The 23,694-nt window shown below is 44.8% G+C and overlaps 2 protein-coding genes across 5 annotated transcripts in view; one reads left to right on the top strand and one right to left on the bottom strand.

The window, feature by feature from the left end:
- LOC131103740 (uncharacterized) overlaps positions 1-23,694 on the bottom strand; it is a 130,826-nt gene that overhangs the window by 4,857 nt on the left and 102,275 nt on the right. For 2 of the 3 annotated variants that reach the window (XM_078797109.1, XM_078797110.1), the window contains 4 exons: positions 5,501-5,598; positions 2,443-2,501; positions 1,890-2,003; positions 1,706-1,785 (listed from right to left, as the gene is read on the bottom strand). In XM_078797109.1, coding sequence (XP_078653235.1) covers positions 1,706-1,785; positions 1,890-2,003; positions 2,443-2,482 — 234 coding nt within the window. In that variant the 5' untranslated portion in view covers positions 2,483-2,501; positions 5,501-5,598. Of the gene's footprint in view, positions 1-1,705; positions 1,786-1,889; positions 2,004-2,442; positions 2,502-4,610; positions 4,685-5,500; positions 5,599-23,694 lie in introns of those variants that run through there. The other variant, XM_078797111.1, reaches the window with a different exon arrangement.
- On the top strand, positions 1,897-23,629 carry ngfra (nerve growth factor receptor a (TNFR superfamily, member 16)). Of its 2 annotated transcripts, XM_058050234.2 has the most exons (6): positions 1,897-2,195; positions 4,057-4,222; positions 11,948-12,310; positions 18,571-18,814; positions 19,636-19,862; positions 23,121-23,629. In XM_058050234.2, exons 1-6 carry the CDS (start codon positions 2,157-2,159, stop codon positions 23,171-23,173), a joined length of 1,092 nt encoding a protein of 363 aa, XP_057906217.2. In that variant the 5' UTR covers positions 1,897-2,156; the 3' UTR covers positions 23,174-23,629. The 2 variants fall into 2 exon arrangements, with proteins under 2 accessions (XP_057906217.2, XP_078653233.1); XM_078797107.1 differs by lacking the exon at positions 1,897-2,195 and having other exon boundaries at positions 3,962-4,222.

The raw sequence follows: 23,694 nt of genomic DNA, 5'->3' as shown, positions 1-23,694 counted from the left end.
TTTCTTTTCGGGACCTAAATACACACTTGCAGGCCACTTCATTAAGTACACAATCTCCATATCTCCCATGTATTCATTTGCTTTAGTAAATATGTGGCGCTACCTCTTCGCCCTAAACACATTATAATGGGACTGTTGTTCCAACTCCATACTGTAGGTGGCATCGTAATGCTGCTTCTCAACGCACCACATATAAACACATTCACGGGGAAAGTGCTGGCCTCACGTTATATACGCTACAGATAAATAAATATTTCAAATGACAGTAAAAAAAATATTCCACAACCACTGCTTTAAAATACGGTAGTGAAAACTAGCTCCGTTTTTAAGGACAAAAGCAAAATAGAGTAGACAAATATTTGCTTTTGGAATATCCATGTTTGTGTGGACATGGCCTCAAAGCGCTCATCAGACATGGCGTGTTATGCAAATGAGACGATGACACCATCTGCCACCAGTGCTGTAGATATATTCCATTGCTCCTGTGGGCATCGCTGGAATGTGTCACCAAAACAAACGTATTTGTAAAGGCGTGTGATTGGATGGCGTCCCCAATCAAGTGAGCATTGGGGTGCCCTGGTCAGGTTGTAGAGGTCACAGGAAGTAAATACGTGGCTGTAGGTTACTCAGAGAGGCCACAGGCGTGATCTCCAAGGAGGACATAGGAAGTGGGTGGGTGGGGGGGAAAATTGATGTGTGCCGGGATCAATAATAGAGAGTATCTCAGCCGTGAAACTAAATCACTCTGTGGCCGCTGTGCTGCTGCTGCTACTTGTCGGCAGGGTGGTGGTGGGTGGTTGGGGGGGGGGGGGGGTGTCAGCAGAAAATAGCAGAGTCATTTTTTTGTGACTGCGGGTGTTTTGTTGTCACGCTCCATGGGGGGGCCTTACAGGCGGTGTCCGTGATGAGGACAGTCCATGCAGCCTGGGTTGGACACATCTTGGAATTTTTTTTGGGGGGAGGCGGCTTTTTTGGAACATTGTAAACATAAATGGAGCAAAACTGCAGATGACAAACCTGAAATGCTGATACTAACAACTAGTAATAGCACAAAAGCTATGTTTTTTTAGCCTTTTTACAAAATTAAAAATATAAAAAATACATGCTCTTTGATTTGACATTATGCGGCACAAAATAGAAAAAGTTTGGACACCCCTTGCTTAGTGGGTAGGGGTGTTAAAAACTAAATTCTCACCTCTTGATTTACGTTTGATTGATTGATTTACATTTGGAACATTTTACACTTGAATAACTGTATCATATCTAAATGACACCTAGCATTAACTGTCCTTTTTACATTTTTGGATTTCTTTAAAAAAAGGACTGCATGTCAGACAAGAGTACGAATCTCCGTTTGGGCATCCCTGTGAGAACTCGGTGTCAGAGGCGCCCTCTTGTGGCTGTCAGCGGCACTACAAAGCTCTGCAGCGCATGTTAACCAGATGGAGATTCATTACAAGCAATCACATGATCAACTCATGGGGCAATCATGCAGGCAGCTGGCGCCTGAATATATATGTGTCTGTCATTTATTGCCCCCCCCCCCTCCTTGAATGTATAGCTCCACTCCTGTAAAAGAAAGTATTTACCTTTTGATGGCACAGTCGTCATGAGACGAGGGGGCGTGACCAAAGTAGCCAAGCCGTCAGTCAAGGGAATAAAAAAAAGTTGGCATTGAGTAAAAATGACTGTAGATGCTACCTACCTGCACAATGATGATGATGATGATGATGGGGGAGGGGGTGCTCGTCGTGACTGCAGTGTCTTCATTACCTTTGTCTGCACCTGCAGGAGGAGAGAGTTAGAGTGTGAGAGAGAGCGAGAGAGGGGGGCGGGAGAGAGCAAGACAGACCCTCACTCCTCCTCCTCCTCCTCTGCATTGCACTTGCCTCCAAGCCTCACATCGGACAGGACACTCTCCTCCTTCTCCTCCTCTTGTGTCTTCATGGTCGAGTCCAGTCCAGGAGGTCCCGGCTGGGTGGCGTGATGCTGCAGTGGACTTGCTCTGATTAAGACAAGAAAAACAAACATTTGAAATGGAAATGAGAACCTCCACATAGCTGTTTCTTTTCCCTGTTATCACTTCTTGGAATTTCTTTTTTTTGGGGGGTGGGTGCCTACTCCTCCTCCTCCTCCGCAACAGCCTCACTACCAGGATGACTTCCTTTCCGGCACTTGTGATAGTGTACACTCTTGTAAGTATGCACTTTATTCATCATCTTTTTTTTTGGTGCTTGAATGACTTCTTGTGGACTGAACTCCAGTCATCAAAGTACTTTCTTACATGACATGACTAATGCATAATAATGCACAGTAATAATACATGAAGAAGAGATGCACCGATATTGCAATGCATGCCTTGTATTAATATTTCAGATGAACACTACTTTCTTGAATGATGAAGCGCATTCGTACACACAGCGTGATGTTATGATGACTCACTCGTCTTCTTGCAACTTGTCTTCATTAAAAAAGGAGCCATTCAGCATAGTTGACATGATCTGGAATAAACATAAGCACATATTTAGCATGCATTACACCCGGGCTGGAATGGATCATTCACAGATGATCAATGTAATCAACAAGTATTTTTTCATATAAAAATTGTAAATACTTTCAATAAACATTAAAAAAACAACATAATGAAGCAACCAAAGAAAGTTTACATTACAGTAATCACTGGCTTATCACTGCTATTTGGATCCTGACCAGATCCCAATAAGTGCATTTCCATTGAGTAGGATTCACTCTTAACAAATGGAAGACTTTCAGAGTTGGTTGTCTACCCCGCCTCTCGCCCATAGTCAGCTGGGATAGGCTCCAGCATGTCCATGTGAGAATAAGCAACATAGAAGATAGACACCTTCTTGAGTGACACCTAGTGGCCAATGTACAACACAGTACTACATTCACATCTACAACGCTTCTTCTGCCTTGTATTTGCATTTTCATGTATTGACGTAGATTACTACAGTATCCAGTAAGGTACGTTCAGTTATACATGTGTACATTACATTTTGTCAGAAGGTCTTCCTGTTGGAAAATGTTGAATGATTTGACTTGACAGACAGCGCCCTCTGCTGGGTCCAAAGCTGCAGCACACTTTCCCCCTGCAGATAGCGCCATCAAACCACTTTCTATAGGTTATGATAAAAAACATCCAAAGTTAGACTGGAGGGCCGTGAATTGTGTCTACCTATTGGATACTGTAGGACCAATGCTGCATTAAGTTGAAGAGCAATAATGATGCAATAATCACGCTCCAGTATTTGACAGCATGTGTGTAGCCTCCGCCACCAAGTGGGCAGCTGTCTTGCAACAAGGGAGCAATTAGGGGAGGAGTCAGGGTGCAGCGCTTAATGGGCGTTTCTCCTTCCAACATGCGCCTCTTTGGTCGACGCTTTCCTCACTGACAGGCCCTTCCGGATCAGAACCTCTGGAGCGGGATATTATTCATGAAAGGATAAGTGCAGGTGAACGACGGGCGGGATGGAGCTCGGAGGCAGCTGTTTCCGAGGAGCGTGCGGCGCTGCCAAGCACAGTGTTGTGACAGCTGGCCTAAAGGGCGGCCATGACGCCGCATCAATTCAATTTAGGGAAGAATAAACCCGGCCCAAATTGAGCATGAAATCGGGGAGGATACAAAAGCAGGACGACTTAGCCAGATCATGTGACCACTTGGTTGTTGTCGATGTGGAAAGGAAGCGAGGAGGACACTGAAGTGGACTTAACCTGTGGCCCCCTTCCATCTCGCACCAGCTGCTATTAATAATCAACACAGTTCTTACATCCATACGCAACATTCAAATGTTTGTACTGATTCGACCTTTGACCCCATCGGACACACACATGAGGCTTTATTGAGTGAGGGCTAACCAGATTTCCTCTTAACACAAAAGCTAAAGAAAAAGTCAAAACACGTTTTGACCACTCAGGCAACTTCCGATGATGATGATGATGATGATGACGTACGGCCAGCAGCCATCTTTTTTTCACTGTACTTCATATTTGCTTCTTCTATTCGCTGACATGGGCGTGTCCCCCTCGTGCCGCCAGGTGACGCTAACGACGGCGGCGTCCAAGAGCGAGCGGGCGGTGCAGCTTCCGTGCGACTCGGCCCAGTACACCAAGGACGGCGAGTGCTGCAAGGAGTGCCCCCCCGGGGAGGGCGTGGTCCGGCCGTGCGGCGCCACCCAGACCGTCTGCTCGCAGTGCCTCGACAGTGAGTCGTTGCTCCTCTCACCTTTAACCTTTGCTCCCAGATGTTCCGCTGGTTTTACTGCCGCTGGTATGCCATAGGGACAAAAGTATTGGGACGGCTACGGGAAGGGAAAAGTGAAAAAAAAAACGTGGAGTTGTGCTGCAGCGGCAGCTTCTGGGAAGACTTACTGGGACTGTTTTCCAGTTCTACCGCACCACACTCATCCAAGCAGGCCTTCATGGCGCCTGCTTTGTGCACTGGCAACAGAAAAGGCCCTTTCTCCCACTAAATTAGACGCATACAGTTGTCCAAAATATGATGAATTGGTAACTAAGGACAAGTTAATTTACATAATTGGCCATGCCGCATGTAGAAAAATCATGACATTTAAAAATGCTAATGAACTTCTTTCTGTCGCTTCTTTTTGGGATTTTTTTAATGTCACAAGCAAGACGGAGCTCCCTGGAAGTGCTTTTTGATGGTGGGGTGGGGGGGGCAGCAGGAACCTCTGCTCGTCATCCAATGACACCAGGAAAAGTTGCTAGATTTGTTGTTGGTGGCTTAAAAAAAAAAAAAAGACCATCTGCAGAAGTCTGATGATCGCTCAACTGGCACGACTGAGCCCTCCTGCTACGTCTTCTTCTCTGGCAGAGCACGTTTGAGATAGGAGGTGTGTTAAGGAGCAGAGTTTCAATACCATCTACTGTACGCAGTAAATAAATGCAGGTAGGGGAAAACGTATGGGAAACATACAACATACAAACATGTAAGGATCAATATGAAAAAAGCTCAAATTTATATATATTTTTTGAATAAAATTAAAAAAATATGTCACAATAGCTTAATAATATTTAAGCAATGACTGATCTAACTAAATGAGGTAAAACACTGTACAAACAAAGCAGAAGAAGCATTAGAAATGTACTGTATTTCACATTGGCCACTAGGTGTCAGTGTTTGGTGAAACAGGCACTTGACTCCTCACCAAGATCCCCTGGGGAACACATTTACTGTGAAACTACTCAAGTTTTTATGTCTTACGTGGCTTGTTTACTCTTATTCCGTCTACTATATTTGGTAACACGAGTGCATCGTCATTTAAAGGCGGTTGAATATGTATATATTTCCACTGATTATATAGTATCTACTATATTGGGTAATACAAATGTAAAGGCGACTATAGGGGTGTTGTTTCATGTCCTGAGGGCTCTAATCTAAAAGCTACTTCATGGAAATTTGAATATGGAACAAATTAACCGAGATAAACAAGATGACTGTAAAAATATCAACATGGCCTACCGCATCCTCCTGATTTCTCTGTATGGAACCATCCGTGGAACAAGTTCCAACACCTCTGCTGTATTGTCACTTCAGGGTTTCCAGGTTCCCAACACCTGCTAGGAAAAGACACAAATTTTAGTCAATGAATGAGCGTCAAAGAAGTTTATTTCAACGCAAAGTAACTTTGAGCTTTGGGAATATTTGGAGAACATCAGCATGATGAGAAAAGCGCATTGTTGCATCAGTCACCACGCTGACTTTGTGACTGCCGTTGCAAACACTTTCAAAGTCAAACAAACGAGCGCAGCCACGCGTCAGCTCTGATGTCACGCTGAAGAAATGAATCCCCTTCAGTACCCGAGTGGGAAAAACTCCTTATATTATTGACTTTTTTCATGCATATATTTAAATGTTTCAACCCACAAAGGCCGAAACAAGTCATATCGTGAGGAAATAAGGCAAGGTTCCATTTTGTTGACACCGCATGACACGCCTCAGTGTGCTGCAAGCAGGCAGCCGGGCCGAGCCGGGCCGCGTGCCAACACTGTGACAGAGAGAAGCGAGCAAGGCTTCTTTGTCACAGCGCTAAGTGGCCAGTAAAGGTCAACGATACGCCGCTCGTCCAATTATGACAAGACCAATTGTGTGGTGGGATGCTCTGCAGTGTTGCGGCAGTGTGTGTGTGTGTGTATGTGTGTGTTCTGACACACACACAACAAAAATGCTGGATGTTTCTTATTTCACCACAAGGGATGTTATTAAATTGAAAGGAATGAGAGATTCTTGAAAACTTTTTCCACAACAGACTTTAAACTCTGGCATGTTTTTCTTCCTTTGGCTGACTTCTTATGAAAAGGTTTGTCAAACTACTGCAAGCCAGGAAAGAATACAAATTCAATTTCTACAGAAGCACAGGGTCATAATTTGGGTAATAAATTAAATTCACGAAAAAGATTCTATGACATTTTAATACAATGTATAAACATATGATTAATTTCAATAAAAACAGTACTTGAAATGAATAATAATAATAATGTCTTAATACACAGAAGTGAAGCGACACAAACGTGTACCCAAAAGTATTGGGACAAAATGTACTGTGCTTTTATACACCATTTTGTACGAATTTTGGTATGGATATATCCTACACAAAAAAACACTTAAATGGAAGTTACACTTCAATGAAATGTAAAGTATTTTGATTCCATACCTATTGTAGTGATGTACACAGACAAAAATGGCCAAATACGTTTGGGCCAAGGTGGGTGTGTACAGTGTACAAGCTAGGTTAGCATTAGCTTGGCTAGCAGCCTAGCCGCTGCTGCCGCTTTAATAAAACACTGTCATTGATAAAGTTACGATACAAATAACAAAAAGCTAAACAAAAGAGTAAAAAATATATAATATAACGGCTTTTTTTTCCACTTACATTGTCATCAAGACATCAGTAGTCCAAGCACCGAACCAACTTCCTGGTCAAAGGACCCACGGCTGTCCTTCAAGGTGCCTGACTAAATTACTGACGTCAGGAAATGTAAAAAAAAAAAAAAAAGATTGGAATTAAGATTGTTATAATGCAATTAAAAATTAAAAATATGTCACTGCACATTCCATCTAACAAGACTTACGAATGATGTACGGTAATTCTAACATTTATATAACAGTAATGTGTTTTTTTTTTTCTTTGCTGCTGGTCAGTAGCCATGCAAACACTTTTGACCTAGGCAGTAAATTCTTTTGAATTTCCCTCCTGGGTAAAATGAAAGACATCCACCTGGCTGTCCACATTGTGAATCAACTTGAACAGTCTGGTCTTTATTCTAAAACCACTCGTGCATCGTTTGGCTTTGTTGGGGGCTGTAAATCGTAGTCGATGATGTTTTGTTTGTTCTCCTGCTTTCTTTTGAAATCCCCTTTCGGGCAGAACGCTCTTATTTCTCTCTCCGGATCCCTCTTCTTCCTCCTCTTCTTCATCCTCCTCCTCCTCCTCCTCTTCCCTGCTGTGATGACTCACCGGCTGTGTTAGCAGAGAAAAAGCTATGAGAGAGCCTGGCACCTGAGGGCAGGGCCTGCTCGTCATCCATCATGCATAGTGGAACATGAACGCAGCTCAATCTGCTGCCGCTAATTAAACCGCGCAGCCAACAATTACGGTATCGGCGCCGTGCACGAACACTACTTACCGCAGCAATTAAGCTGCTCGCACCCCCCGGGAGGTTACATCCAATTTCCGGTTTGCACGCCGAGATGACCCCCCCCCCCCCCCCCGTCCCGCCGACCTCACCTGAGCGTGTCGTTGAAGTGCACGGCTAAATCATTGATGACCTGCAAAGTGGCGAACATCCATTTCCTGTTTCACGGGTGAATCTTTGCTTACCGCACATCATTCCCACTTCCTGTCGGTGAAACCCACTAGACCCCCCCCCCCCCCAATCACACCGCCCCTACTGCTCATCAAGCGGCAGCGTCAGCGCTGTTGAAATATTCATCAGCCTCGTCTCCTCGTCGGATCCCCCCCGCCAACCCCCACCATGCTAGGCTGTGTTAGCCGTTCTGGAAAAAAGCTGACATGTCAGTGTGGCGATTAAGAGCTTCAAGGGTGGAGTGGGAGGGGGGGTCAAGAAGACGAAATAGAAGAACACCCTTTATACCCGTACAGTACTTCTTGGGGGCTCTGGTAAGATCCACCTGCTTCTGCAGTGCCCCTAGTGGTTGGCGTTCACACTGCCCCGTATGCAACCAGTTCAACTGATGGGAGGAGCGATTGCATCCAGGAAAATGGACCACACTTAAACCGGGGGTCAGGAGTGTCCAAGTATGAGGGCTGGTCTTGAACCTCCAAGTCTGGTCCTCACGGATGAGCGAACACCACCAGGGCAGTAAAAGAGAGAGACAGCAATTAGAGTGGAACCTCTGTTTTCATCCTTGATCCGTTCCAAAAGGCCGGACAAAAAAAACAAAAGGAGAAAAAGCACAGATTTATCTCAGACATTACAACTACAAATACGCAGTGCACTTGAACACCTCAGTAGCGTGAGGCACAACGTGCTTGAAAGAGGGTCTGCAGATTTCAACAATTTTAAGACCATGAAAACTTTCTTAACCCTTAGATGCATAAGTGGGTCAAAAATGACTCGGTCAGGTTGTTTTCTTGAAATATCTTCATAATTAATTTTTTTTTATCATTTCATATTCTAGGTATTCCTCAAAAAACATATTTTTGATATCATGCCGTTCACATTTTTAACTTATCTTTTATACATTTTAAGAAATTTTTGTTTTTGTGTTACTACCCCAACCTTCCATAAGTGGGTCAAAAATGACCCGTCAGGTTGTTTTCTTGAAATATCTTCATAATGAAAAATTGTTATCATTTCATATTCCAGGTATTCCTCAAAAAACATATTTTTGATATCATGCCATTCACATTTTTAACTTTATGCAACACACAATGTATCCTCACATTTTCTATTGTTGTAGGGGTCATTTTCTTTTTCAAAGATGGAAAAAAGTAAAAAATGAAGACGTTTCTAACATGAAATCATTCTTGTGTGGTCCTAAATATAATACTAAATATCATAAAAATGATTATTCCTAACCAAAATGGCAAAATTGGCATAAAAAAGCATTGATTCTAATATGGGTCATTTTTGACCCACTTATGGAAGAGTTTAGGGTCCAGTCACTCGTGCATCTAAGGGTTAAATGACCATAATGCATAGCTGATAGGAGTGTTACAGCGTTATGCTTAAAAGGGCATTTTTGCACGCTCAGCACAAAGGTTGGAATGTCCAAACGCAAACTAAAAGCTTCAAACATAAAGAGGAAATTGTGAGAATCCTCAAGGCTGCATTATTGATGGCGCTAACGGGTGAAAGGGTCTTCCCTCCTTAGCGCTTTTTTTTTCAGGAATTCCATCACTTGTTCCTTGGATTGGTGTCACTTATCAACATAAGGTGTGTGGTCCGCTCCACACTGTAAACAACACTTCCGTAACACCTTTCCGGACCACCCTGCTCCTGATTATTCCGGTTTCTTTCCCTTTCCTTGTTTCCTACCTGAGCATGTAAAACGATCCCAGACTTGGAAACATCGGCGCTGTTCACAAGGTGTTAGCGGCCTCGCTGGGTGCCAACATGTGCTACAACATAGCTGCGGGAGCGGGTGGTAGGTGAACCGGGGGCGGGGGGGGGGGGGCGCTACACCCCCTAAATGCTGTTAATCAACTTGACAGGCGCATGTGCAGGCTGTCACGTTATTAGTACTGTTACACACACCGGCCGCTGATTTACTGCACTGCTGCAGCCTGGAAGCGCAAATTCAAACACTTCAGACGGCGTTATGACCAAGGGTGTCCAACATGCGGCACAAGTTTGGCTAGCGGTTTTAAGTTTTATTAGATATTGGCTTTCTTGTCATCTGATCCCATTGAATAACTGATACCAATATAAATATAACCAGCAGATATTATAATAGCAAACTAATATATTTTTACTGTGACCTCTCTGGATATATTTTACACATTAAAAAAATAAATACTCCCAGACCTTGTGCCCACGAGACAGTTTTTTCTGAATAAGAAATTTTTTCACATTTTAATTTCTCAAGATACCCGTACTAATGAGTGAGAAAGGTGACTATAGGGGTGCTATTTAATGTATTGAGGTCTCTAATGTTAAAAAGACTATTTAAAATATTGCCTTCATAAATAAGGAATCCTAAATACACTCATCATAATTCTATTATAGGATTAAATAAACTCGGGTTCTTCCTACTCCTTTTCGGACATGCTGTATTGTGTATAAGTAAACGTGATGTTCTTCACTGGTCCCACAGTTAAGCATGTTACAAATAAGGTCCACCATTAGAGTAAACCAGCATCCGTCCTCGATGGCTGCTTATCCCGACAGGGTCGTAGGGGTCATGGGGGTACGCTGGAGCCCGTGTGCGACAATCAAGGGAGGTTATTTCTTGCAGGCGTGAACCTCTCAGTCGGGCGAGCCGATGAAAAGCAGCAGGCGATAATTAGTCTCTTTATGTTGCCACGTATAAGCTTTTCATTCTCCTTCAAAGACAAAAAAAAAATCAATAGCGCTTCTAAAACGGGCCTCCCTCAACCGTTTGAGGTGACGAATGATTGTCATTTTAGAACTCCAGGCCGAGTGGAAGAGGTTTTAGTTGTCAGTGGACTGCAAGAATGCCTTTATGGAGCTCGCTTTGTGCACCGGGAACACAGCGAGGGCCTTTCAAAAGCAGGGGGGGGGTCCACACGCTCATTGACTGATTCCTTGATTTGGAGGATTAGGAAGAATCCAGCAAACATCAACTCTCCGAAGCTGGACTTCTGGGGCATTCAATGACTCCCAGCGGAGTCAGCTTATGTACGCAACAATAAAAGCCAATTCTTACACGACGACGACAACACCAGCGCCCGACCGAGCGGCCGCCTGGTATTTAAGGCTTTGCAAACACATGGCGGATCGATATAATCGCCTAGCCTTTGACTCGCTCGTCAAACAAGAGCTGCGTGATGTCGGGGTGAGTGGATCAATGCGTCCTCCTGCTCTAATGAAAGCGCGATAAACACTCTTAATACCATTAGAGTTGATGTTTATCTCCTCCGCCAAAAGCCGCCATCCGCCATCCGCTACCTCAAACAAACCCGCCAACGTAGCAGGGAAACGACTCTACTCACTCATATCATCACAGACGTTCGAAATGGTGGATCAGTCCTTCCGTTTTATGGTGTGCACTCAATGAAGTCCCCAAATCAAAGGAAATATGCATTTTTTTTCAAAAACATAACATAAATAAAATATTGAGGAAAAATTTCGTAATTAACGACAATGGTGTCATAATATGACAAAAATATCATTTTAGTAGCATATGTCATAATACTGTAAGAAACAAACAAAACCATGAATAAAGTAAACATTTTTGGAAAGTTCGGATGTGGAAAAAGTTATGTTATGAGCATAAAGTCAAAATATTATGGAAATGGATTACCAAAGAAATAAATAACATATTGAGGAAAAATGTTGGAATTAACAATAATAGTGTCATAATATGATAAAAATATCATTTTAATAGCATAAGTCCTAATATTTGGGAAAAACAAACAAAACCATGAATAAAGTTACATTTTTTGGAATGTTAGGTTGCGGAAAAAGTTATGTTACAAGCATAAAGTCAAAATATTATAGAAATAGATGAGTGAAGAAATAAATAAAATATTGAAAAATGTTGTAATTAACGATAATAGTGTCATAATATGACAAAAATATCATTTTAGTAGCATAACTCATAATATTTGGAAAAACAAACAAAACCATGAATAAAGTTACAATTTTTGGAAAGTTAGGTTGCGGAAAAAGTCACGTTACCAGCATAAAGTCAAAATATTACGGAGAAATATTTTGAAAAAGAAAAACCCAAAAACGGTTTCCCTGCATCCTTGTTCTCCAGGCGAGACCTTCTCCGAGAACTACAGCCACACGGAGGAGTGCCAACCCTGCACGGAGTGCACGGGCCTCATGCGCATGGAGACGCCCTGCACGGACTCCAACGACGCCATCTGCGTGTGCCGCTACAACTTCTACTTCAACGGCGTGTCGGGCCGCTGCGAGCCGTGCACCGTGTGCCCCGCCGGCCAGGGCGTGTTTGCGCACTGCGAGCACGACCACGACACCGTGTGCGAGGAGTGCGTGGACTACACCTTCTCGGACCGCGAGAGCTCCCTGGACCCCTGCCTGCCTTGCACCATCTGCGACGACGAGACCGAGATCCAGCTGGCTCACTGCACCCCCACCAGCGACTCTGTCTGCCACAGTAAGTACCCCCTATTACTTTTACACTAGAAGTGTAAGATTAGATGATGATTCTATGTAGTAATAACATGTACAATTGAATAAATATGAAAAATAATATGATCCAAACAAGGAGCAAACGTCCCTCAGACTGCTGAGCCGAGGATGAGCAAACATCGTATACGACGTTTACTCGTGTCCTCACATCTGAATAAGATATCTGTGTCAGACGGAAAGCACTGAGGTCAGAGGTCGGCTCTTCAGATGGCAGGAAGTGGCTGGCTTTTAGCGTGAAAAAGGGGTCAAAGACGACCGGAGAATGACTGCGCTGCTCTCCCACCAAGACGAAGAGGAGAAGGACCACAGTGCAAGTCGTAAATGAAATCAGGCCCACGGGGCATCCAATCATCTTCAAAGTGGACGCCATGGAGTTCTACTGTGGGATGGAATTCAAGCGTTTGTACCCTGCTAAAAACACGCTACAGAATGGAGGCTAACGTGCTTCCAATACAAGATGGAGACACGTTTCAAATTGGTTAAAAAGACTATCACACCTTAAAATGGACGACAGACGAAAAGGCGGACGAAGCATCCTTCCAGCTGTCAATCACAGCATAGCCAAGGATGAAGGCGAGGAGGATGGCGCTCTGAAGCAATTCCGTGACGATGATGGATCGATTGCCGTCATGGGAGCCCTGGGACCGGGGCTCGCGTTTCGCTGAGTGACCTCTAGCAACACACTCAACACGGCTACTTCCGCCACACAAACACGTTGTGAGGACCGACGATCTATGGTGGAGGCTCAAGTATCGGGACGGCAACAGGAAGTGGACAATTAGGGGAATGTTTCATCCTTGGCGGGCCGCACAGTGAAGGACGCCACTTGGCCGCTTTGATACTTTTACATCTCAGCTTTGGGATATAGATGAAAAATACTTTTTTATATTTTATATATAAAAAATATATATAAATATATAATATAAAAATACATAAAAACATATAATAAAAAATATATAAAAATATTATATTATATATTATAAAATATATAAAAATATTTTATATTTATATTTAAGTTTTTTTTAATTAGGACATTTAACAAAATTTTTCTCTTAATATTTTGACTTAATTCTTGGAAAATTACTGTTTTTTTCCCCATTTTTGCATTTTTTTTATTTGAGTTTTGTTATATTTTTAGAGCCAATTCCAAGTCACAGGCTCCAAATGGCCCAGGGGCCACACTTTGGACACACCGTTGGGGTGTGTCTGTGGGGGCTTCAGAGGTCACTAATGTTGGGCCTGCCCTCATTCTTCCGCACCAAACTCTTTACCAACTTTGCGTTGTCTTCCCTGAAGTGCTGCCATAACGTTGGCGCCGTAATCATGTGATGGACAGATGAAGCGATGGAGACGGAGGCGTGTCTCAATACTTTTGTCCACGCTCTCACCGCCAGCAGGTGTTCTTTTCTTGCCAGGACTCTCTCTCCCCTCCTCCCGTTGGCGGGCATCCATTCAATGACCACAGCTAATTAGAAAACTTGACAGCAGCTTCTCTGTTCATCAGCACCCCCAGAAACCCCCCCCACCCAGTCCCCCGACACCCCACCGGAAAGAAAGAGCGCCTCCCCGACTCCCTGGTAGGATGCTCCTGATGAGCCACAGAGGGGAGAGTGTTCTCGCCGCTGATAAAGACGTCATTGTTGCCGGTCTCATCGGCGAAGCGGGCGAGGAGACGTGGACCGCCGCCACAAAAGACCTCCCGTCCACACCCCGCTTATAAACGCGCCGCTTATAAACGCGCCGCTCCCTCGCTGGGCTAAGCTGGGTTTTGTTTCAAAGCCACCAAAGACCAGTGAATTTGGAAAAGCAGCGCCAGCGAGGCCGTGGAGGAACGCGGCTATTTCGGTCATCATCGCATTGGAAAGCCGCTATTAAGACGTCTTATGCACGTCAGCTGGACATCTCTGAGGTCCAGAACCTCCAAGGTTGTACAATTCCCTGTTGGGGACAAAAACGCGCCTTTAAGGTTGTTTTTTGCTGTAGACAGGAAGTTACATGAAGAAAACGCACTTATTGAAAGCAGTACAACGGCAGCGTCACCGTACGTCATTTGACACTTCTATACGTAAGAAGATATATTATATATTATATTATTATATATTTATCACATTTAGCAGTCATCATAACTCTTATTATATTCATGCTTTCCTATTAGCAGTGGTTAACTTATTTTTACACTTTGTAATGCAGTTAAAAAGGTGTAAAAATCTTCACTAATGCTATTTACTAATTCATCACTAATTAATCATTGATGATTAATTGATCTAATCTTGATTGATCACCTCTCATCAACCTCACTTTGAGGCATTTTCAGTTAAATTGATAATACTATTATGGAAGATATATAACAAAAATGACTCTCCGCTCCTCACCTTGCCCTCACCAATGGATAAAAAAATTTTGTAAACATGATTAAAAAACTATTATTACTACTATTAATTCATTCATTCATTTTCTACTGCTTATACTCACAAGGGTCGCAGGGGGGTACTGGAGGCTATCCCAGCTGTCTTCGGGCAAGAGGCGGGGTCCACCCTGGACTGGTGGTCAGCCAATCACAGGGCACATTTAGACAAACAACCATTCACACTCACATTCATACCACAATTTGGACAATTTGGAGTGGCTAATTAACCTAGCATGTTTTTGGAATGTGGGAGGAAACCGGAGGGGGGGAGAACATGCAAACATGCAAACTCCACACAGAGACGGCCGAGGGTGGGAATTAATTAAAAATTAATTAATTGCAATTAATGCTTTAATTTGACATCCCTATTTGAAACATTGCCTGTTATTCCTCTCCCAATGAAATAAACGCCAACATCCCGGAAGAGCCTTTTATCGTACGTCGAAGGTGCATGGAAGCACCGAGTAGAAAAGGCTAAACACATTTAACACAAGTCCAAGTTCCACTTTATTCCATTTGCGAGGCTAGCTTTGGCTAATAGCCCGTGCATTAGCGGGATGATGTACGGCGGAGCGGAGGAAACCCGACTACACGCCGCAGGAAAAGGTCACCAAGTGCACGCAGCGTGTTCCTTTTCGGCGGCTCCCGATCAATAGCGCGGCTTTAAATAGAAAGCGCGCATGATTCCTGAGCAGTGCCGTTCTGTCTGTGAAAGATATTCTCCAACAGTTTCGGTAAAGCGATCCTCTCCGCCGGAGGAAGAAGGAATGCCCCATCACCGCCAGCAAACACTTTCTGTTTTTGTAAGTACTCCACGTCCACATGGGCAACTGTCCATTGGTGCCCCCCCACGGTCTGCTCAAGGGTGTATGTATTTCCGTGTGTAAATATCGCAGCGTGAGAACAAAACACAAGCGAAGACAGATGACACTGGTGACCACATCACAGGACACTTAACCAAGTGCACATTTTAGCATCCATTGTTTGTTAGCGAGGCCAGCAAACATCAGGATCCAATGGAGAATCAGCCCATTGGTGCTTCATGGGACACCACCAGGACTAAAAATACACTCAAGACCTCCACCAAGGCTGGAGTCATGTGAAAACATGACGACACCCCTACGATGTAACTCCAACCCGGAACCGCTGTACACAACAGGGTGAAACTCGGTTATTTTTCAGACAAATAAACCACATGGTGGCGCTGTTATTAAAAAAAATGCCCACTGTAACTTAAGGGGTTAGTCCAATCACCACCAAATGTGGAAAGATTGGTTGAAAAACATGGCCGCCACCAACCAAAACATCTTTGCAGGTGCACGGGGGCGGGACTTAGCGACAAATTGTCCATAAATCACTGACCATTTGTCTCATGATCATAACATGTTGAGGGTATCTGCGTCAAAGCGTATGCTAGCATGTATTCCAAAGTTTAGTACAACCCGTTAACCGGCGCAGACCTCACAGCTAGGAAACCAGGGTTCAATTCCACCCTCGGACCATCTCCGTGTGGAGTTTGCATGTTCTCCCCGTGTATGTGTGGGTTTTCTCCGGGTACTCCGGTTTCCTCCCACATTCCAAAAACATGCTAGGTTAATTAGCGACTCCAAATTGTCCATACGTATGAATGTGAGTGTGAATGGTTGTTTGTCTATATGTGCCCTGTGATTGGCTGGCCACCAGTCCAGGGTGTACCCCGCCTCTCGCCCGAAGACAGCTGGGATAGGCTCCAGCACCCCTGCAACCCTCGTTAGGAAAAGCGGTAGAAAATGAATGAATGAATGAATGGTTGAAAAACATGGCCGCCACCAACCAAAACATCTTTGCAGGGACACGGGGGCGGGACTTAGCGACAAATTGTCCATAAATCACTGACCATTTGTCTCATGATCATAACATGTTGAGGTTATCTTCGTCAAAGCGCATGCTAGCATGTATTCCAAAGAGTGGTTAGCGCGCAGACCTCACAGCTAGGAGACCAGGGTTCAATTCCACCCGACTCCAAATTGTCCATACGTATGAATGTGAGTGTGAATGGTTGTTTGTCTATATGTGCCCTGTGATTGGCTGGCCACCAGTCCAGGGTGTGCCCCGCCTCTCGCCCCAAGACAGCTGGGAATGTTGCCTAATTTGGTTTGACATGAACGTCTCTAATGGACGCTAGTTTGGAGAAAGCCACACCTCCTTAATGGATGAAACAGAGTTTGTATTTTCAGAATAAAACTCAACTTTATTTCATTTAAATGGGCCTTGCGCTATCGATCCAAACAGCGGTGAAGCGGAACGACCTGTCAGGAGTTGGGGTCGGAACGTCACACTCGTTGGCTTTGAAGGAAGCCTCTGAGGGGGGGGGGGGGGGGGGGGGGTTTCCACGGGGTTAATCGCGCTCACTCCGGCTCAGAGCTAATGAGGAGCAGCTCTGACGCTCTGCTGGGAATGACACGCCGCTGCATATTCTCCCCTCCGTGTTCTGGAGGGTTCTGGCAGGACGGAGCCCTAAAGGGGAAGGAATCACCAGCAAGCTGACAGCTCTGCTGCAGTGGACTTGAACACTGGATGAGCTGCGGGACTGTGGAAACTGCGGTCATTAATTGAGTGGCTGAAAAAAAAAAAAGCGGAACAATTTATGAAATGACTCTTCTCTCCCGACGCTGAGATGACAGGAACCAGACTCATCCAGTAGCTCAAATGATGACCCCCCCCCCCCCCCCCCCACCCCACTCCATTTGGACCATCTATGGATCCATAGGCCCTTAATGTCATGCTGCAATCACACACCAGTGTGTGTGTGTGTGTGTGTGTGTGTGTGTGGTGGTGGTGGGGGGGGCATGTTGAGAAACACTTCCTTTGTCCAACATCAGAACCAGAACTCCAAAACAGCTGGCATTAATGTGCTGCCAAAAAGTCCCTCATTGAAGATACTACAATGTTTCATCTCAAGAAAAGTCACATCTTCTTGTGGTTTTGGGAATACCAGGAATACTCCAGCATTCCCTTCTATGGGCTGCTTGAAAAGACATGCATTACATTCCAGGAACGTCACATAGCGTGATTCATAATAACCTCAAGTTGTTGAGCTAGCAGGCGCAGGAGGAGGAGCAACGTAACGTTATGAAGCGGTGAGAAGCACCGTCATCCGGGAAAAACTGAGTAGACTCGATTCTCCTCCGCATTGAGAGGATTTCTCCCCAGGGAAGAGTTCTATACTGTACTATATTGGGTAATACAAGTGTAAAAGTGACTGTAGGGGTGCTATTTCATGTCTACGGGGCTCTAATGGAGAAAAACATATTTAGAAGGTCATAAATGAGTTTTGGTAATGGTTTAATTTCATTTGAACATGCATCAGATTACAATTGAATGCATCCCATAATCAGTTCACAGTTCCACATGTCCAAAAGGAGTAGGAAGAAGCAAAGTTTATTAAATCATACCCCTCCACCTGGTACTGTTACAATCAGTAACTGTTACATTTGTTCACTTCCTGCCTAAAAAAAATGTTTTTTTTAAATTTAAATTAAATTTAATTAATTAATTTTAATTAATTAATTTTAATTAATTAAATTTAATTAATTAATTTGAATTAATTAATTTTAATTAATTAATTCTAATTATTTAATTCTAATTTTAATTATTTAATTCTAATTTTAATTATTTAATTTTAATTTTAATTATTTAATTTTAATTATTTAATTTTAATTATTTAATTTTAATTTTAATTTTAATTTTAATTTTAATTTTAATTTTAATTTTAATTTTAATTTTAATTTGTTGCATCAGTTTGATTTTCAACCTCACGCCTCCTTCTCATCTTGCAGACCCTCTGCTGCCCACCTACTTCCCATCCACCTCCTCCGAAACGGAGCCCATGTCCCCCGTCTACACCAACTACTTCCTCCCCGACGGCTCCGACCCGCCGCCGCTTGACGAAACCACCACTTCCAGCGCCGGCTCGCCGCGCTTTCTCGGCCGTGGCCTCAACGAGAACCTCATCCCCATCTCCTGCTCCGTCCTGGCGGCCGTGGCGCTGGTGGGCCTGGGGGTGTGCCTTGTTCTGAAGAGGTCAGTGGCAACCAGAGGGTGACTAATGTAGCCTCAGGCTGCAGGATCTGACCCAGAATCAGCCTTTCAGTTTTAACACAAAAACCCATCACGACACTAAACGCATTAGAGAGGTCACACGCACACACGAGGAGCATCGCAAACACATTTGAAGGGCCGTTAGAGACATTGATTGGAATCTGGGGGTAGGGGGGACTCGAGTGCTCCTTTTATGAGCCAGGTGGGGGCGGGGCACACGCAGTGCAATATTCCTCAAGTATGATGACTATTTAATGTAGAGCCAACACATTTATTAGCAGTCAACCCAAACATTTGATTGTGTTAATTTTACTGGAGTCCTTGTGAAGACAAGCAGATGTATACACACACACACACACACACACACACACACACTTCCCACATTGAACCCATTCACACAAATTGTATGTTTTTCATCATAAACACATTACAAGCACAAGGAAAAGCAAATGGCCGCAGGCAAACAAGCCTCACATGAACATGATTAGATCCCTAAAACAACACGTCACACGCTTCCTATATACAAGGCGCGCCCCAATTTATTCATTTTGTTACAAAAATGACCCGCAATGTGAGGAGAACGGTTGCCATGGCTGCAACAACACCACACACAGCGCAAATAAACAGCTCTTCGATGTGAAAGAATCTTATTATACTACGTTTGACTCACTGTATTATTTGCCTGTTTTGGACCCCTACCAGACCCAAAATATGGCTCCTCGTCACAATATGGCTCCCTGACAGTCCACCATAGCAAACCTGATAAGATATGACAATAGAAAAGCATTCTTATTTCTACACAGGTGGAACAGCTGCAAGCAGAACAAACAGGCGGCTAACAATCGTGCGGCGGCGGCAGCAGCAGCGGCGGCGGCGGAGGCGACAAACAACCAGACGGTGACGCCCGAGGGCGAGAAGCTGCACAGCGACAGCGGCATCTCGGTGGACAGTCAGAGTCTTCAGGAACAACAACAGGCTCAGGCCGACATCCAGGCCGCGCCCCCACGCTCGCGCACACAGGAACAGATAGGTGAGATACAAATACGGACGCCTCGGTACAGTGTGCCTACAGTTGCCGTGGTCTGGGGCTACACGAGTGCCGCCAGCACAGGTAGAGCTGCGGTTCATTGAGAGTAAGATTCGCACTTGGTAGAGTTGCCAGCTGTTCAGGCAATAACAGCTGTATGGTGACTAATATTCAGAGGTAGTACATTTGTACTGCTAATCAAGCTATCCACAGTGCACTCGTGCAGCCCCCAGATGTGACACCACCACTGCCACCGTGTTTGACTGTAGGCAAGACAATTATACTCACTACTCAGTTTGAATGTCGGAATTCAGGTTTTCAATGAACCGCAACTCCGCAACCAGCACTCATGCACAGTGATGCATGCACTCATGCACAAAATATCACAGTACATCTTGGCATTCACGTTCCCCTCCGCCACAATCTGCACCACTCGTCTAGCTTTATAATTATTTCTCTATGAACCGCAACTCCGCAACCAGCACTCATGCACAGTGATGCATGCACTCATGCTCATGTCACATAATGTCACAGTACATCTTGGCATTCACGTTCCCCTCTGCCACAATCTGCACCCCTCGTCTAGCTTTATAATTATTTCACTATGAACCGCAACTCCGCAACCAGCACTCATGCACAGTGATGCATGCACTCATGCACAAAATATCACAGTACATCTTGGCATTCATGTTCCCCTCCGCGACAATCTGCACCACTCGTCTAGCTTTATAATTATTTCTCTATGAACCGCAACTCCGCAACCAGCACTCATGCACAGTGATGCATGCACTCATGCACAAAATATCACAATACATCTTGGCATTCACGTTCCCCTCCGCCACAATCTGCACCACTCGTCTAGGTTTATAATTATTTCTCTATGAACCGCAACTCTGCAACCAGCACTCATGCACAGTGATGCATGCACTCATGCTCATGCACAAAATATCACAGTACATCTTGGCATTCACGTTCCCCTCCGCCACAATCTGCACCACTCGTCTAGCTTTATAATTATTTCTCTATGCACCACAACTCCCCTGTGCTGGCAGCACTCGGGTATCTCTTTACAGGTACCTGTCAGCCCATTCATCAGCGCAGCTCCCATGCTTTGTCCCACAATAGCTGATAAAAGATCAGCCACCAAAGATCATTTCTGGCCAAAGCTTTGTGAGCCTCATGAATATGATCTTTTCATCCCAAGCAGCTCAGCCGGCCTCGCTTCGTTTACGATAATGCGCGTCGTCCTAATCCTCCTGAGCCGAGCGCCTCATTAGCGGGTGTCAGGCGACGGGACGCAGGCCGTGGTGTTTAGCACATGCTAATTGGCGTTAGCGTGAGTGGAAGCCATTAAAAAAAAAAACTCCCACGCTGCTGCGGTTGTGGAAGTCTTGCAGGGTCGCCGTGTCGGTGTGTGCCGGACTTAACTCCTCATAAAAATAATAGTTAGAGGCTGCAGTGGAAAAGGAGGGAATCGAGCAAACACCTTTATGTGTGCATAGAAGGTATTCCCCCACATGAGTCATCACTGGGGGGTTGAGGGGGGGGGTGCAGCTCGCCTCGTCTCCATTAAACAGAAGCAACCCTCTCTCTCTCCCTGCCGCATACAATATTCATTCAGTGCCTTTAAAATTTCACCAACACTCATCTTTGTCCTACATTTGACCTCAGGCGAGAGTGGTCATAACATTAGGCACGCCTAAAGTATTCCCACCTACATATATGTCCATCCCATCAGAGAAAAGCATCATTTTTGGGGTAAAAATCCGCTAATTTAATGGGCTGTCAGTTGGGGCTCGAACATGAATCCCTTCCTGACGGGCCCCCCCATCGTCCATCAAAATTATTATCTTTGTAAAAGCAAACTGTTGTTTATGCAGTGGATCTCATCAGCGAGTTGCGCCGTGGCCTTTGAGTGTCGCTGAGTCACGTAACAAAGTGCGTCGTCGCCGTTACGAGGATGAGTCACGACCGAGTGTGATGCCGCACGACAACAAACATGGCCGCCGTTTGATGAAACGTCCATCCCATTAGTATGAAAGCATGCAGGGGCCGCAGACTAAATGCTGATGTTAAAAGGGATAGTGCTGTAATGAAAAGGTCTAAAAGCGGAACCACGTTGCGGGGATGGGGTGGGGGTGGGGGTGGGGGTGGGGGGGTCATGATGTAGTACTTTAATTTAACATTACTGTACTGCATTGTTTGTTTTATTCTCCCCGAGCCCAATTGGAAGCTCTGTTGTGTCTCCACGGCCCAATTGGAGATTCCCGAATGTTCCCATTTTAAAGACGAGGGAAAGAAACGGTGCGTTACAAAGCTTTTCTTTGATGGAGTGTTGCATTTAAGGGCACCCGGCGTCTATTGGTCCTGAGATCCTGAACGTGGCGCTATGTTGTTGTTATGACCACGGCGATTGTCATGGTGGCGACATCACAGCCATGATTGCCACTCTGGCTTTATGACCTCATTGGACAGACTGCAGGGAGTCGGCTTTAATGGGATGGCTTGGAGGAGGGGGATGTGTGTGGGGGGGGGGGGGGGGGGCAGGTGTGATAAAGAGGACGAATGAAAGTGGACAAAAGCTGCCTTCAAAATAAAGGTCTTTGCAAGTCTTCTTTGGCACAAGCATGCATTGATAAACACCCACCAGGCTGTTTTTTTTTTTTTTTTGAGAAGGGGGGGGGGGGTCGACGCTTCATTCCTGAGATGTTTCCATGGCGTTGGCTCAGTTGCCAGCAGGTTAAGAGGTTTGTGGGAAAAACAGCTTCCTGCCCCCTACCCCCCCCTTGACAGTCTGAAAACAGCCTTGCAACATGGCACAACGCCCCCTTCAGGAATCAAAGTGTCCCTGAAAGCCATGAGAATGCTCAACTAAACCCCCCCCCCTCCTCCCCTGGTCAATTTTGCTATTTGACAGGCAATGCTAGTTTTCTTTTTAAATAACAGGTTGTGGGTCATTAATGTTATTTAGGTCGGTATTTCTAAATTCCCGAGGTCAGTGAAGGCACTTTGGAGGGTGACTGGGTGTGACAGTGACGCATGATTGATGAATAAAATGCATATAGATAATAATATTGTGGAAAAAGTCATATTACACAAATATGAGGAAAAGTGAATTCCTGAATATTCGTCAGAATTGGTAAAAATTATTTTTATATTATTAAAAAATATTATTAAAAAATATATTATATTATTAAAAATATTATTATTTAAAAAAAAATTATTCCCATAATATAACATTTTTTGATATTTTCATTGCAGTGGTGAGGGTGGACGGCGGCCCCCAGCCCGTCACGCCTCCCCCCGAAGTCTGATGAAGAAGACGAGGAAGACGGCGGAGAGGAGAGCGGGGATCTAAAATGGTGGTTCTCGACGGGAGGGGGAGGGGGGGGGGGGGCACATAGACTTCTGAATTGTCCCAAAGACTTCCAGTAGCCGGACCTCCTTTGGACCCGCCCCGACTCTTCATCCCTGCATGCAGAGTCTCTAGAACCATGTGCCTGGACTCTTATCGCCCCCCCCCCCCCCCCAGTAACCAACTGTAGATGATCCAAGTGCATCTTAGGGAATATTCCACCATTTCTTACTAACTGCCAACACTTTGAATGCGAGCTTTACGTTTTTTTTGCCCTTAAACTCAAACGCGACGACTAGCCTTGAAAACACAGCCGTGCCTGGAAGGTGGACTCGCGCTCCTTCCTTCACATCCTCCTCCAGGAGCGTCACGCCACACTGCTCTACCTTTGGTTATTTGTCAGGAAGGTCAAGGCGACCGCCTCCGCCCTCTTCGTGGTGGGTGGGGTGGGGTGGGGGGGACGGTGTCTTCTTTCACTTT

This window comes from Doryrhamphus excisus, linkage group LG16 (genome assembly GCF_037039965.1).
Source record: "Doryrhamphus excisus strain RoL-2023G ecotype Guam linkage group LG16, RoL_Dexc_Guam_v1.1, whole genome shotgun sequence".
Classification (NCBI taxonomy): domain Eukaryota; kingdom Metazoa; phylum Chordata; class Actinopteri; order Syngnathiformes; family Syngnathidae; genus Doryrhamphus; species Doryrhamphus excisus.
The sequence above is the reverse complement of the archived record's forward strand: the minus strand, read 5'-3'. Positions and strand labels throughout refer to the sequence as shown.